The following is a 16,746-nucleotide window of genomic DNA, read 5'->3' on the forward strand; positions in this document are numbered from 1 at the left end:
GTTTTCCATTTTCTCAACTACAAAGATATTTCTAAAATGCAAATCTGACCTAAACCTCCTCAATGGCCTTCACTGCTCATAGGATAAATTCCAGTCTTCTGAACTTGGCTTGTAAGGCCCAGAATAATCTATGTCTTGCTTATATTCATTGTTTTATCTCCCGCCTCCTTCCTCCTTCTATGCCAAAACTAGGGGTGACGGTCTTCAGCTACCTGCTTCACCTTTCTTGCTTTCACCTCCTGGTTCTGCAATATCACAAACTGCCTTTACCTACGACCTTTACATCTCAGATTATACCAGAAATCCTTTTTGATTCCTTAAATTTGAGTTAGAGGTCTCAACTGTGCATTCCCATTTTCCTTTCATTCTTCTAACTTCAACAAAATAAACTTAATACCCTTCAGCAAAAATTGTATCCATACCATGGTACCATTTCTTTTAAAAAGTGTGTTTCTATAAATCTAGCCAGCTATTCTTCCAAATGATATATGGAAAAAAATATCTATGATGATGGTCAGATCATGTTAATGATATACCAGTATCTCCAGCTTAATGTCAGTAATTGATTCTTGATGATCAGGTATATTGTGTAAAAATGTTGAGAGCCTATTTCTCACTATAATGTACCATATGTCAAGCCTAAACCCCCAATAACTTTCTTAAAATATAATTAAAGTATAGTAGAATGTCTATAACTGAATAACAAACAATTATTTTAGGACATGAAATGCTTATAACACTGCTTCCAAGCACATATATAATCAAACAGTCCTGTGACCTTAACAATTATAAGGATCTTAAGCACACATTCTAAAATATCACATAAAGCATTATGCAGTAAAAAGAAACTACCTAAGACATCAATATGTCACAAACATAACATGTTTGGGGTACAGCCCTAGCTGGTTTGGCTTAGTGGATAGAACATCAGCCTGTGGACTGAAGGGTCCAAGGTTCAATTCTAGTCAAGGGCACATGCCCAAGTTGCGGGCTTGATCCCCAGTAGGAGGCGTGCAAGAAGCAGCCAATGAATCTTTCTCATCATTGATGTTTCTATCTCTCTCTCCCTCTCCCTTCCTCTCTGAAATCAATAAAATATATTTTTAAAAAATGTTTGGGGTACATTGCAGGTGAATTCAATGTGGTATGAACAGTTAAAATTAGGACCTGCTATTTTGATCTATATTTGTGTTAAGCTATAATGCCTAAAAAAAAAAAAATGATGAAAATATACAAAATCATCTGCTCCAGCAGCACACAGAGTAAATGTCTAGCAGCGAACTGTCCCAGCTCTCTCCCCCTTGCCTTCTCTGTCCCTGCACAATTCTCCTCAGCCACTTGTGTGCTAAATAAATGAGATTTACCATTAAGGCTCGTTTTCTTGCTGGTAACTTTGATTACAGACTTGCTCTGCTCAAACAAAACCAACCATGCCATTTGATGATGCCCTGAATTTACAGAAACATCAAATTTTTCTGCCATAAGTGGCATTATTAGTTATTACAGTTTACAAATCATCTTTTATGTTCATTATCCTCATACAACCTAGTATGAGTAGTATTATATTCATTCCCTGTGTACATACACACATGCATGCACATATAGCTATCCCTTGTAAATTAAAAAATGAATTGGCTTACATAAAGCCATAGAACTGGCTTAAAATACAAAGAATAACAAAGATAAGTTGTGTTGTATATAATTAATAAGTATAGACCAAAACCCTTTTTTTTGTTTTTGTTTTTATAGGGGAGATTAAAAACAGGTAAACTTTGACTGCTTAAAGAGAGAAAAGTGTTCACTACTGAAGAAGAAACGTCACCAGGATGGGGAAACTAGTAATATTGAATTCAAACTCAAGCATTGGACACTACTATGTAGGGTCAATTTTGATAATTTTGAACTGAGCAAACAGGAGAGGTACAGAAACTGTTTGTAATGCATGGCAGTAAGAATAGTTCTGCTCCAAGAGTGATAAATTCTTTAAGATACCACAGATTTCATTAGATAAGATATGCACCAGGAATTTGATAATTAACAGATGATTGCAAAAAATCTAAGGGCTATTTAGGCATAGCTTACTTGAGGTATATAGAACCCACTTTGGTTACAGTGCCCACTCCAACAAATTTAAGAGCACCCAAATTTACACAAAGCGTAAGTTGAAGGTGATAGCTTGCCTTGAAATACTTGCATGAGTATTTTTCAAAAGGATGTATTTACTTGCTATTTAAGAAAAATTTCAAATATGATTCAATTTGAATAGTGATTTGTACAAAACATATTAAAGGTAAAAAAAAAAGCCTCAAGCAATCAGATTTTAAAAGAATATAGAGCTGCCTAAAGAACTGCAAGACAGCCAGGTCATTAGAGTTCTCAAATAAAGGGCAGAGTGGAAGAGGGTGAAAAGTCAGCCAGGGCCAGGTCGTACAGGCCTCTGAGGGCCACTTAGGGAACTTTGGATGTGTGCTATGAAGCCATTACAGGTTTTGAGATGGGAGTGAGATAACCTTTTAAATCAGGTGTGGGGAACCTTTCTTCTGCCAAGGACCATTTGGATATATATAACATCATTTGCAGACCATATAAAAATTATCAACTTAAAAATTAGCCTGCTATATTTGGTCAAACATTTAATTAACTCACCCCTAATGCATTGGCAGGGCCAATCCACATGATTTCATGGGCGTTAAATGGCCCACAGCCCGGACATCCTACCTCCCCACCCCCTGTTTTAAATTAATCATTCTAGCAATTACAACCTGCCCCCATCCCTCCAAAAATGAGTAAAAAGCAAGATACTTAATAAATACACAATTATTCTACTTAAATAGGTAGACTAGAACATTTATGTTTATGTATGTAGATACATTTATGTTTCTGCCTATATTTTGAGGATTGAGTCACAGCTACAATAAATCACAGCTTTATCAATCTAAATTTTAGTATTTAATTATAATTCATAGAGTAAAGTTTTTGAAAAAAGGTCAAATACTCACCAATGTTTTGGCGTAACCTGACTCAGACTGATAACTTCATCGAGGATTTCATTTTTAGCCTTTTCAAATAGTTCATTCTAGGCAATATAGATACAAGAAATAAGATTTTCATAAGAGAGTCCATTTGCCCTGCCATGATTTTCAGAAATAACTAAAAAGAAGGCCTCTGACAGGCTAGTAGGATGAGCTCAGGTTTGAAGCATGCATGACCAGCAAATAACACTCTTCTCTTCTAATAGCTTTTGTAGAAATGGCAATATCAACACAAGGACAAATAAACTGACACAAATGTCTACCTTACTCACTTAATTCTGAATGCAGTTTTTTACATAACATTTGTTCAGATATTTTTCACATACCAAATGTTATATGAAAGTAGTAATACATATTAACTTAGTGTATTAGTAAACTGATGCTATTTTACAACCAATGGTATTTTTAAAATCAAGGAAAACTAGTATTTAAATCCCATCAAATTAGAGTATATTCTTCAACAGTAAATGCTGAAAAGGTAAAAAAGTTGGTGTATAAGTTTACGTTACATAAATACAACTAATTCTATAATGCCTTTAAAAAATTCTTCATCTCAGAAAATACTTTTAAATACTTGTTTTGAGATCCCATGACCCTAGTTATGTTTTAAAAATAATTTAAATTATTGTAGAAAAATAACTGTTCCTGGGAATGCATTCTTGCAGCTTTAAATTAGTAATCATGGTAAAAACCAGAACAATGTAGCTTACCAAATGTCGCTCATTAACATACATTTTGTTAGAGTGCAATATTAGATTACATCAGCGACTTTCAACCTTTTTCATCTGATGGCACACGTAAACTAATCACTAAAATTCTGTGCACACCAAAAAATATATTGTAGTTTTTGCTGATTTGACAAAAAAAAAATAGTTGTGATTTTAACTCATTCACGTCAGACAGCTATTGTGTTGACTGTTGTCGTTTTTTATTTGACAATCTAAGGGAAAAGAGGTCAGTGCCCCTGACTAAATAGCCAGGTGCTGCATGTTTTAAAATACCTTGCAGCACACTGTTTGAAAATCGCTGGATTAGATATATGCAAAATACATGAGGTGCACAAACATTACCCGGTCAAGTTCCCGCAGGCGAGGATAGTTATTCTTCCACTCAGTTTCAAGGTTGAAACGTGTTGCTGAGGAAGGACAGGTGTTCAAGTTAGAGGACTTTCTTTCCACAGGCAGTGGCTAAAGGCTATCATGCATATCTTCTTCATTAACTGAATTTAAGTGTGCACCTATGCCTCCTGAGTACTCTGGGCTCTCAACATTTCTGAATCTCATATTGCAAGTTTTTCAAACTAATCTCCTTGACTCTAGTTTCTACATCCAGTCCACAAAACACATGACCGAAAGAGTTTAGTACAGTAGTTAAGAGCATGGACTGTGCATTGATACCAAGATTCAAATCCTGTGTCTACTGCTGTATGATGCTGGGTGTATTACTTAGGCAAAGTACTCTGTCCTCAGTTTTCTCTTCTGTAAAATGGGACTAATACTAATACTTATAAGGATGCTTAGGAACTAAATGGAATAAACAGGTAGGATTGCCAAATGAAAAAAAGGAAGAAATGTGTACTAACACCAAATGAAACTATGGACGCAAAGCCATGGAGCAGGAAAAGTATGGAATTCATGAACTAGCCGAGGCGCAGAATGCTCTGATTCCTAACACATTTCCTCTCCCATCAACCCCCAAAGGGGGACTCTGACTTCACTGCAGTTTACTAAGCTCTTTCTCCCAAATACTACTGAACACCTTCTAATCTGCTGAAGCTCGCAATGTGCTCCCAGCAATGTTTCCTCTGAGAGGAAACACCCCATTCTTGTAATACTGCATTTTCCACATACTATCTAATAGTAAATGAACTGAAAAGCAACTGTTAAAGGGAGTAAAGAACCTCATGGATGCCTGAGATTGCCAGCTAATACAATGTCTAAATGTGCTGCCTTATTTCAAAAACCCAACTTACCTTTAAAACTATCAGCCTGTTGTTCAACTGACTCTCGTACCATTTTCCAGAAGCAGTCTGATACAGCAAGGCTTAAATTCCTTGTAGTCACCTGGTGTGCCTTTAGCATGCTGGCCCTATTAAAAGTAACAAGAGTTAAAGTATACTAAAATAACAAAAGGACAATACCATCACTAAGTTTGAGAATGTGCTTGTTATGATAACCTAATGAGAACAGCCCACGTATACATTTTTATAGCAACACTGTCCAATAACATTTTCTGTGATGCAGAAACTATTCTATATCTAAATTAACCAATATGGTAGTTACTACTAGCCTCATGGGGTTATTGAGTCCTTGAAATATGGGGCTAGTGTGATTAAGAAATGAAGTTTTAATTTTATTTGATGTTAACTACTTTAAATTTAAATAACCCCACAAAGCTAGTGACTACTGTATTGGACAGCACAGTTCTATACACCTGTAAGCTCCTATCCCTTTGGAAAATACTCAATAGTATGTCTGAGAACTATATTGATTTACTATACTAATATAGAGGCAAACATACTTTTCCACTTCAAGAGACTCTCTACTTATAAAGTTTTATTATAACTCAGTTGCCCTTTAGCTCTTCCTTTTTGCTTTTCTTTAGTATCATATTTTCTGATAATTTCTGTCAATATCTACTAGTATTTAGGGATACCCCTTTGACATCCCCAGCCCACTTCAATTTTCCCCAACACTGCAAGAGAAATAGATACATGCATTTAAAAATGTAAGTGTTGGTTTTTAAAAATCACTGTATAAGTAACACAACTTCAGGTGTCCATGCTGTCATTCATTGCCCACACCTCAGGGGCAGTTTGCTATATCAGCATGTATTGCACCATGTGATAAACTGCTCTGAGTTCTGTCAGGGTAGCTGGAGGACTTATTTAGTAGGTACCATCTGGGAAAAATTCTGAAAAGTCAATGTTAAACTAACAGCTATAAAGAAACTTTTAAGTGAAAACTACTAGTTCAAGCTACTCCCTCACTATCAAATCTTTAAATGTTTAAACAAGATACCTACTTTAGGAGTTTTGAATTCTGAAAAAATTCTTCTTCATATTCTCTTATTGCTTCTATGCTTTCGGAGCTGTTTCCTAGGGAAAGATGATGGTGAAGTTCTCGCTGAGAAAATGTTTATCACTTGAAAACAACAAAAACTTCAATTACAGTAATCCATCTTTGCATACCTTTTCCTGTTACAACAGCAAAATAACCTAGAGCTTTCATTGGGAAGAGTTTTCCTTCAATTATCTGCTGAATCTATTTTTAAAAGTGAGAAAAATAAATGTGAGATAAAGGTTTACATAATTTTAAAGAGCATTATATACCATTTAGAAAGGAAAATTAATAATGCTGTACATGTACAGTTAATTTAAATATGTAAACCTATACAAAAGGAGTAAAATGTATTTCAATTTCTATTTGAGGGAAAAATAAATACATTTAATTTTAGTATATTAAACATGTTTTTTTAAAACACAAGTATCAAAACTAAACCTTAGAATGACGTGTACTGCTTTGGAGTCAGGCCTCTGTTTGAATTTCTGCTCTGCCACTTACTAGTTATGTGGCCTTAAGTATACTCCAACTTTTTCAAAATGGTTGTTAAGAAAATTATCCTATACTAGAGACCGGATGCACGAAATTTGTGCAAGAGTAGGCCTTCCTTCCCCCAGCTGCTGGCACCGGCTTCCCTCTGGCACCTGGGACCCAGGCTTTCCTCCAGCCACTGACAGGCACCAGGGAACCGGGCTTCCCTCTGGCCATAATATGCTAAGTGTCCAGTCGACCAGTTGGCCATTCAACCAATCAAAGCATAATATGCTAATGATATGCTAAGGTCACTCAACCGATCACTATGATGTGCACTAACCACCAGGGGGCAGACAGTTGACCAGTCGCTATGACAAGCACTGACCACCAGGGGGCAGATGCTCCAATCCACAGATTAGCTTGCTGCTGGGGTCTGGCTGATTGGGACTGAGCAAGATGGGCTGGACATGTCCTGGAGCCCTTCTGCAGTACCTCTCTGGCTGGCCAACCTCCCATGTCACTCCCCGGCCCTGATCGTGCAACAGTGGGGTCCCTTGGCCTGGCCTACGCCCTCTCACTATTTGGGACCCCTCAGGGGATGTCAGAGAGCCGGTTTCAGCCCCACAAGACAGGCAGAGGGACCCCACTGGTGCACAAATTCATGTACCAGGCCTCTATATGTGATAATAATGATACTTAGCACAGTGCCAGGAATGCAGAATATTCAATGAATGGTAGCTGCTATTATTTCTCCATATTCTTCTGCAAATATCTAAATTCTAACCAAGTTGGACTGTCTTTTTATACTCTTTGTAAAAAAAATACTTGTACCCATTGGTTCTCAACTCTTTTAGGGTCAAAAATCTTTTTCTAAATATATAACCAAAACTACAGTCTCTGGCCCTAGAAAAATGCACATTTGTACAGAGATCTATCATTCATACAGTGTAAAAGAGTTCCTACTCCCAGAAGGCCCTCCAGTTGAAGACTTACTGATGTAAGAATCCCTGCTCTAAGATAGGCCACATTCCTAAGCTAATGCTGACTCTGGTATAAAAAAGGACTGCTATGAGCTTAAATTACATTTCAAAAGAAATGCAAACTCACTATTCTAGACAAGAGGAAAAAGAAATGAAAATAATGGAGAGAGATGGGAAGAAAGCACAGAAATTTGCTTTCACCTACTTCTCCCCCTCTCTCCATTTTTGGACAAATGTCACAGCATGCCTCACCCATAAAATAAGGCAAAGCCAAGGTCAGATTAAAGAGTTAACACAGTCCTCAGAAAGGCCTTCTTGTCCTACGCTGGCATCTGGGAACTTAACTAGTAAACAATTCCCTACAATGATATAAAACTTTCCCTAAATAACAGTAGCTCAATTGTGCAAGCAATGTGGCTTATGCTGAACGTCTGCTTTCCTTTGGGCGCCTGTATTTTGGTACCTGAGGGTGCCTACATAACCAGGTCCGTATAAAAACCTTAGGTGCTGAGTCTCTAATGAGCACCCTATTGCTGGAGGGATTAAGCATGTCCTCCGTGACTCTGCTGGGAGAGGACTCTTGAAAACGTGAGGCTGGTTTCCTCCAGACATCATCTCTTGTCCCTTTTCCCTTTGTGATTTTGCTTTGTCTCCTTTCATTGAAATAAATCTTATGTGTAAGTATAACTATGTGCTTGAGTCCTGTGAGTCCACCAATAAGTGAACATAAGAGAGATCTGTCTTGGGAACCTGACAGAGAGGCCCAGTTCCAGAAAGCTTCAGGTGGAAAGGAGAGAAATTCTAGGCAGGGATAGGTTATATCTGAAGTTGTTGTTCCATGGGGAATAAGAATATAATAATAATAAAATAATAACAGATGACAGCCACCCTGTATATAACACTTTTGTGCCAAGCACTATTTCAACCACTTTTAAAACAAGTATTGAACTCATTAAACCTTCACAACTTATGAGCTAGTACCGTTAGTACCTTCATTTCCAACAGATGAGGAGGCCTAAAGCACTAAAAAACTTAAATAACTTTTCCCAGTTTACAAAGCTATCAAACAGTAGGGACAGGATTTGAAACCAAGCAATCTGGCTACATATTCTTCACTCTTAATGAGGATACCTTACACCTTTACAATTAAGTAGAGAGCATGACCTAAGTCAAGACCTGAACCCCAATAACACACATAATGTTACCTTGAAATAAACCTCTTTCCTTTAGGGACACTGAGCAACGTGTATAAAAAGTTGAAGTCACAGAATTTCAGAATGAAATGACCCTAGAGATCAACTAGACCAACGATTTTTAACCTTTTTCATCTCATGGTACACATGAACTAATTACTAAAATTCTGCGGCACACCAAAAAATATATTTTTTGCCGATCCAACAAAAAAGTAGGTACTATTTTGATTCATTTACTCTAGATAGCTATTGTTGTGTTGGCTGTTGTTATTTTTTTATTTGAATCTAAGAGAAAAGAGATCGGGCTCCTGACTAAATACTCAGGAATTGCATGTTTTAAAATTTTTTGCAGCACACCGGTTGAAAATCACTGAACTACACTACTAGGCTGGATTGTGCATTGACTAGATACAGAAAAGTAACAAAATTTGCCCAAGGACACACCAGTTGGTGGTGGGGCACAGATAAGACTGCTAACACCTAATCTAATGCCTTCTCTATAAAAATCTGCTATATGATCAAATACAGTCTTTGATGTTAGGAAAGACAATGTTTTTCTGCAAAAAAAAAAAAAAAAAAAAAGGCATACATAGGGTCCAAAAGGAATCTTTACTGTCACTAGTTTTATACTAATTTATGAACATCAATTTAAAAAGAAACATCACGAATGAGGTTAATGACAGTATGTCAGCATACAAAATTATTTAAAGTAGAGTATACAACATTAGCAAATTATAATTATGGAATTTTATTTATACTTCAAAATTGCACTTAAATAATTTACTATAACTTTCCAATACTTTGTTTTTACAGAAAACCAAAAAAAAACCCTCTACTACTCTCTGATAAAGTATTCCATAAGGATTTTTTTTTTTTTTTACACACAGTTCCTGTCATATCATTATAAATGGTTTCCACACAGGAATAAGGTAAAATACAAGTTTTTGTACAAAGAATCTTTTGTCTCATAATAAAGAACCTCACCCTGCTTGGGCTAGCCACATTTTTCTCTGCCAGGTCTACTTTGGTCAAAACAAATATCGTCCTTCTTCCATGAGGATCCATTTGACTGACCAAGTCTGTAACAATGCTGCGTTCGGCATCCACAGATCCATCTGAAAAATAAAATAAAAATATGACACTGTAATAATTGCAAAATGGATTTTTAAAATTTCTACAAGCTACACTGTTGTGTCTACATTATAGTAAGAAAAATTTTCTTAATACATCTTTTGTTATGAAAAGATATTCTAGCCAATAAAAATTTCTATGATGCCTACAGTAAAATTTACAAAATTATTCCTAACTTCAATTCTATTTACCAATAAAACAAATAAAAGAGGGTGAAATGTATTTATCTTGCATGTTTATGTAACATGCATATTTAGAGCAAAGCCTGGATTGCTAAAGGAAGCATATCAGTGCAATTAAAATCTTGTGATATATTTACCTTGAATGCATAGGATGATGGCATTAGGATTCTGCATATAAGCTTTGCTCATACTGAAAATAGTTTCCTTTGTGTCAGGAGCCATGCCTGATGTCACAGTCTTAAAGAAAAAAGTTTTAAATGTCATTATAAATGTTTTCCACAAAGGAATACGACAAAATACAAGTTTTGTATATACTTACATTAATCACACCTGGTAAGTCAACAAGCACCATCCTCTGCAGTCCAGGGCCTTTTACATTTAAGGATATGGTCTACTCAGGGGACAAAACAAAACAAAAAATATTGGGGGGGGAAATCTGTTAGGAACTCTTTGGTGATATTTAGTCTGAAAAGTCTATATCTCATCCATTCAGATATGGTGCTCAGAAAAATGTTATTCTTTTTCTGATCCTAAAAGTAATTATTCTAAGACAATTTCCTACAAAATGATATATTATTAGGAATATTAAAAATATCTGTTATCTTGGAATAGCAGCAATCTAAATATCAATGTCAATATCATGATTTATTTCATATCATGATCATTAGATTCCACAAAACACTGATGAAATGAATTGCACACTCACCTCAGGGCTAACAGTACAGCCTTCTTTCACATTTTTCCTCATTCGTAGTTCTATTTCATGTCTTAATGCTGCAAGCTATGAACGGAAAACAACAAAGTCCTGAGAAAACCTTCAGTTAACAAATATTCCCTGTAGTTGTCTTTCATAAGCTTACGTAGGTTATAAAGTTACACACATTAACCTCACATGAATGCTACTTACATCTTCCTCCTTGGTAAGATCAAACTCTCGAGAACTATCTTTAAACAATGCTACGTGGTGAGGACCTTCACTCAGTGTCACCTGGAATTAATAGAAAATTGAAATGTAATAACGCACTTATAATTCATATTAATTCCCACAGCACTTACATGGTCTAGACAGGGCCCCTGCATCGCACAAATCCAAGTGTCCCTTCATACTACATACACATCAGGAGGATGTGGAGACCACAGAGTTCTTTATCTGTATTGTTCATACACCTATCACATGTATTGTGATTGCCCAACAAGATCTACAGCTACTTTGTATCTTTCATGACCTAAAATACTACTGCCCTTTTTGTCTCATAGTCAACATTATATAGAGTACTGAGCACAAAACCACCAATTTAAAACCTGTAAAACTAAAAGAAAACCTTGCCTTTAACTTCACAGGTAAATTCAGATAAAGGACAATTCACTTATTTAACACCTACTTATTGAGAGCTAACTGTATCAACTGTTGTAGGTGGGATAGTATGAAGAATTGACTCGAAGAGCTAAGACAGCCTTTCCCCAAACAGTGCCATATGTGCAAGAAATTCTCTAACAACTTATAGGTTAACCATCAATGGTTTCAACTTCTCAACTTCACATTCCTTGATTTTTTAAGTGTAACTTTTCAAGCTTCACTATAATGATCCAATTTCACTTTTAAAATACAATTCCTTCTACTGAGGTTAGATTAACAGGCTAGAAAACAAAACCAGCTGTTTGAAGGCATCAGAGAGCAACCTGGACTGAGTCCAAGACCCTAAAGAATTTGTGGGGGATATTCCTGCAGGTATTTTCCCCAGGGCATTTGCTAATTTGTGGCCTGAGAGAAAAGCTTAAAACTTTGTAACAGTTTTACTGGACTGAGAAGCCCAGGCAGCCACGATTCAGGTTGCCAAGGTCCCAGAGAAAAATTCACAGCAGTGATGAATCTCCAAATTCTGAGCCCTCCAGAATATTCCGCGTACAATTTCCCTTTGAGGCATTTACACATTAAGAAACAAAGTAGAAAGAAGCTGCTAACGAGGCTAACACACTAAGTCAAGATTCAAGATTCTGGAGATCCCACTCTTCAGGTGACACAAAAATCTGGAGTTCAGAGTCAACCCAGGAGAAATCCTGGTAAATACTATAGGAGGAAGGGCACACTGGAGAGAGACCAGTCTTGTTGGTTTCAAGGAAATGTGTTCATGCTGGATCAGCCTGACAGAAGACAGTGAATCCCTAAAATATAACATCATCGATAGCCACTACAATTACGGTGCTGCTAACAATGTAAAAGGTAGGTTAAAATGTTTTTACAGTTGATTACAGAGCATGATATGAGGTGTAGTCAGTTCATTTTCTTCCTAAATTAGAAGTATTCCAAATAGATCCGTAAAGTGTGGTACAGCCAAACAATACCACAGAACAGTGATTTTTAACCTTTTCATCTCATGGCACACCATGAGGTTAATTACTATAATTCTTCAACACACCAAAAAATATATCTTCTATTGGTCTAACAAGAACAGCAAAAAATAGGTATAATTTTGATTCATTCATACCAAATGGCTATTGTGTTGGCTATTGTACTTTTTTTATTTGACAATGTAAGAGAAAAGAGGTCAGTGCCCCTGACTAAATAGTCAGGTACTGCATGCTTTAAAAATCACTGCTATGGAGCAATGAAAAAGAAACTAGCTTGACACAACATGGTTGAATTCGCAGCCAGACCCCAGTGCACTCTGTATGAATCACACCAAACTGCTTGTTGCCATTATAAAAAAACTCCATTTCTAAAAGATTTTAGCATCAGCCTCACTGTCTCATTTTCTACCACTATTCTGGCCTTCATCCTTGGTGATTTCAAGTCTCCAATTCTCCAACTATTCTATAATACACCACCAGCTGAACTAAAAGAAAAAAAAACACACACACAACCATACAGTGTCCCTTTAAATTTGTGTCCAGACCTTAATGGGGACATCAGTACCACTCAGCAATCCTAATATTTCTTGACTTCCCTCATCAACTCAATCCTGGACTCATCACTCGCCTAGAAAAGACTTCACACTCCCCACTTATTCAATCTTCAATACCCTCTCCCCTCTCTCTACTTAACAGCTGATAATCTAGCTTATGTCTCTGAGGGAGTAGAAGCGATCAGTTCAATAATCAGTTCTCAGTCTCCACCTTCCTTGGTTACCAGCAGCACTGACCTTGCCCGCCACTCCTTCCTCCTGGGTATTTTCTTCCTAACTTTCAGGACACAGGCCACAGTGTTCTGGTTTCCCTCCTATCACACTGGTTGCTCCTTCACAAACTCCTTCATTGTTTCCATTTCCCTCAGTCTCTAATGGTGGGAGTGCCCAGGACACAAGCCTCCATTCTGTCTTCTCTCTCTCTACTCACTCCCATGGTGATCTTACCCAGGAAGACCAGGGCTCTCTTTATTATCTTTAGATATTCGATTATGACTCCTAAATTTAAGTCTCTAGCTTGCCCAGACCGCTCTACAAACTTGTATATCCAATTTCTTGTTTGTTAACAAGTCCCAAACCCCTGATTTTCTTCCCCGAAGCTAATTCATTCTAATCCAGACTCCCCGTGCCAATCGCATGCTTTAATTTATTCAGGCCAAAACCTCAAGTCATCCTGACAAGTGACTTCCTCTCTCTCCATAACAAATATGTAAAAAAATCATGTAGATCCTACTTCCATCACAGATTCAACCATTTTTTACCACTTTCACTGCTACTTCTCTGATACAAGAATCACCTGGGTACTCCAATAGCTTCCCACCTGGTCTCCTTGGTTCTACACCTCTTGCCAATGTCTATTTCAACAGAGCAGTCAGAGTGAGCCTTTTAAAAAGTATGTCATTACTCTGCTCAAAACACTGCACTGGCTTCCATTTTATTCAAAACAAAAACCAAAGTTTGCATGATAACCTACAAGGCTCTAATAATCTGCTCTCCCCAGTATCCCTCTGACCTCATCACCTGGCTGCTCTTCACTCTGCTCTCGCCACACTGGTCTGGAACACACTAAGCAGCTACCTATCTCAGGAGCTTTGCAGTAATGTTCTCTCTGCACGAAACACTCTTGAACAGGATACCCACAGAATCCCTCCCTCACTTTCTGCAAATCTTTGTTCAGCTGTCACCTCCTCATGCAGCTTACCAGTACCCTGGTACCACCATTCCCGTTGCCCGGCTCCACTGTTTTCTTCTGTGCACACTTACCACCTCCTAACATACTATGTAACTTAGTTACTTACTATGTCTACTAGAGGCCCGGTGCATGAAATTCATGCACAAGATGGGGGTTCCTCACCCCAGCCTGCACCCTCTCGTAATCCGGGACCACTGCTTCCTACCTGCTTGCCTGCCCGATCACCCCTAACTGCCTCTGCCTGCCGGCCTGATCGCCCCTACCTTGCCCGCCTGCCAGCCTGATCGACCCTAACTTGCTCCCCTGCTGGCCTGATCGCTCCTACCTTGCCCCCCTGCCGTCTGATCGCCCCTAATTTGCTCCCCTGCTGGCTTGATCACCCCTAACTTGCTCCTCTGCCTGCCTGATCGCCCCTAACCACCTCTGCCTCGGCCCCAGCCCCTGGCCTAAGCTGCAGTCTGGCCTCCCTCTGCGGGAGGTGACCCGGCAGATCAGGGGAAGGCGCTGCCCTCATTACCCCGCTGCTGCTGCCACTGCTGGCCTGAGCCTGGGCCCTCTGCAGCTGCGCCTCAGCCCTCACAGCCACTGCGGCTTTGTCCAGAAGGTCATCCAGAAGACATCCACCCTAATTAGCATATTACCCTTTTATTAGAATAGATTATTATCTGTCTCTCTCTACTAGACCATATCCCCCATTATGTCAAAGATCTTTGTTTTGTTTACCAACACACTGCCTAGAACAGTACTGGCACATATTAAGCACCTAATGAATATTTTTGGAATGAGAGACTCTGAAGCCATAGACTTCCTTCCTGTAACCATGGATGAATTGTCAGTATTTCTCTATATGGGCAACTTGTACACTGAGTCCCAGACTCTTACCTCAATGACTTTGCTCCCTCTCTCTTGCATCATTTTTTTTTTCAACCAGATCATAACATACCTATATCTATATCTACATATCGATATCTATATCTATATATAAAAGCCTAAGCAACCGGAATGACTGGTTGCTATGATGTGCACTGACCACCAGGTGGCAGACGCTCAATTCAGGAGCTGCCCCCTGGTGGTCAGTGTGCTCCCACAGCCAACCTCCCCCACCAGCCAACCTCCCACAGTCCCTCCATCTGGCCCCTGGGCTGGGACGGAGAACCAGAGGTGGGTGCAGCCAACCTTCCATGCCGTCCTGCTGCCCGCCTGCCGTGGTGGCAGCACGGTGGTGAGGGAAGGGGGGTTGGGGGGGGAGGCGGGAATTGCGCAGTGGTGGGGCACCGACAATGGCAGCATTGGTGTCCGGCATCTGTTCCTTCGGCGCCCGACCCAGCAACCGCTGCCTCCTCTCCGGCCCGGCCCTGATCGGCCTAGCCCCAATCAGCCCTGATTACTGGCCAGGCCTAGGGACTCCACCTGTGCACAAATTTCGTGCACCGGGCCTCTAGTATCATATAAATATCTTTAAAACACTCCCTTGACCCAACATATTTCAACTGCTACTGTCCCATTTTCTACTTTTTTTTACATTTAAGACAGATAATTATCTCTATTTATTGACTCCACTTCCAAGATTCTATTCTCTTACTCAGACTAAACTCCAAAGCCTAATAACAGGATAGCCTGGCCTCCCACTGCACCCTTGTCCTCCTCTCCCCTTATTCAGCTCCTGTTACACTGGCTTCCTGACTGTGCCTCCTACTTATTTCTAATAGGAATAATTCCAAATGCTCAGTGTCAATTCTTTCTTTAGTTAAAACTCTTCATTTCAACATTATAAACAAAGCTCTAAGGAACTTCATTCAGATGGCCTATTTTCTTACCTTAACTGGAGAGCGTGTCATCATCTCCCCAGATCCTCGTGGGAATATTCGTGCTTGAGCAATCATTTCTAACACACTAGTTTTCCCAGCACTCTGATCTCCAACTACAACAACCTTACGGCAAAAACAATAACATTTATTTATATTATTCAATACCAACTTATATTTAAACATACTTGAAATGCCGCCAAGATTTTTTTAGTCTTTTCAAGTATCTACAGTTAAATGATTTAAAAAATATCATTCATGAAAAGATTGATAGTTGATACGTGTATGCATACTGAAAATATAAATAGCAAAACATGAATCGGACCCATTTACTAGTAGAATCAAAATTTTATTAAAAACTTGTGTTAATTTAAACCACTATTTCTAAAACCAGATCATTCAAGTTCCACAAGTCTTTCTCATAGCTAGTTTACTCTTTACAAAGACATTTTCAATTCTATCAGGTTAAATTTCACTCATGTGCTGAATTTAATCCACTGTTCAGTTACTTTAATATAATGGATATTATGAATATGTAATGCCAAATATGTAACAGCCTTCCTTTGTTATAGATAAATGTAAGTCGACCAATGGATCAAAGTACTCAAATAACATTCAATACTTAAAAAATCATCTATAACTCATAATATTATATAAAAAAGTATATGTCTCTGGTTTAATCTGTATGTATATGTATATATGAATGTGCATGTATTGTGTGTGTGTACATACACATAACTTTTTTAAAACCTAAATTTTTGCTAAGGGGCCATTTTAATATTAAGTTTTCAC

General features: G+C 38.3%; 1 protein-coding gene across 14 annotated transcripts in view; it reads right to left on the minus strand.

The window, feature by feature from the left end:
• OPA1 (OPA1 mitochondrial dynamin like GTPase) overlaps nt 1-16,746 on the minus strand; it is a 94,619-nt gene that overhangs the window by 47,179 nt on the left and 30,694 nt on the right. For all 14 annotated transcript variants that reach the window (XM_036347735.1, XM_036347737.1, XM_036347733.1 and 11 more), the window contains 11 exons: nt 15,967-16,080; nt 10,962-11,042; nt 10,761-10,835; nt 10,374-10,445; nt 10,192-10,291; nt 9,726-9,856; nt 6,223-6,295; nt 6,057-6,129; nt 5,005-5,120; nt 4,103-4,167; nt 3,000-3,076 (listed from right to left, as the gene is read on the minus strand). In XM_036347735.1, the coding sequence (XP_036203628.1) occupies nt 3,000-3,076; nt 4,103-4,167; nt 5,005-5,120; nt 6,057-6,129; nt 6,223-6,295; nt 9,726-9,856; nt 10,192-10,291; nt 10,374-10,445; nt 10,761-10,835; nt 10,962-11,042; nt 15,967-16,080 (977 nt within the window). The remainder of the gene's footprint in view (nt 1-2,999; nt 3,077-4,102; nt 4,168-5,004; nt 5,121-6,056; nt 6,130-6,222; nt 6,296-9,725; nt 9,857-10,191; nt 10,292-10,373; nt 10,446-10,760; nt 10,836-10,961; nt 11,043-15,966; nt 16,081-16,746) is intronic.

This window comes from Myotis myotis, unplaced genomic scaffold (assembly GCF_014108235.1).
Source record: "Myotis myotis isolate mMyoMyo1 unplaced genomic scaffold, mMyoMyo1.p scaffold_m19_p_2, whole genome shotgun sequence".
NCBI lineage: Eukaryota > Metazoa > Chordata > Mammalia > Chiroptera > Vespertilionidae > Myotis > Myotis myotis.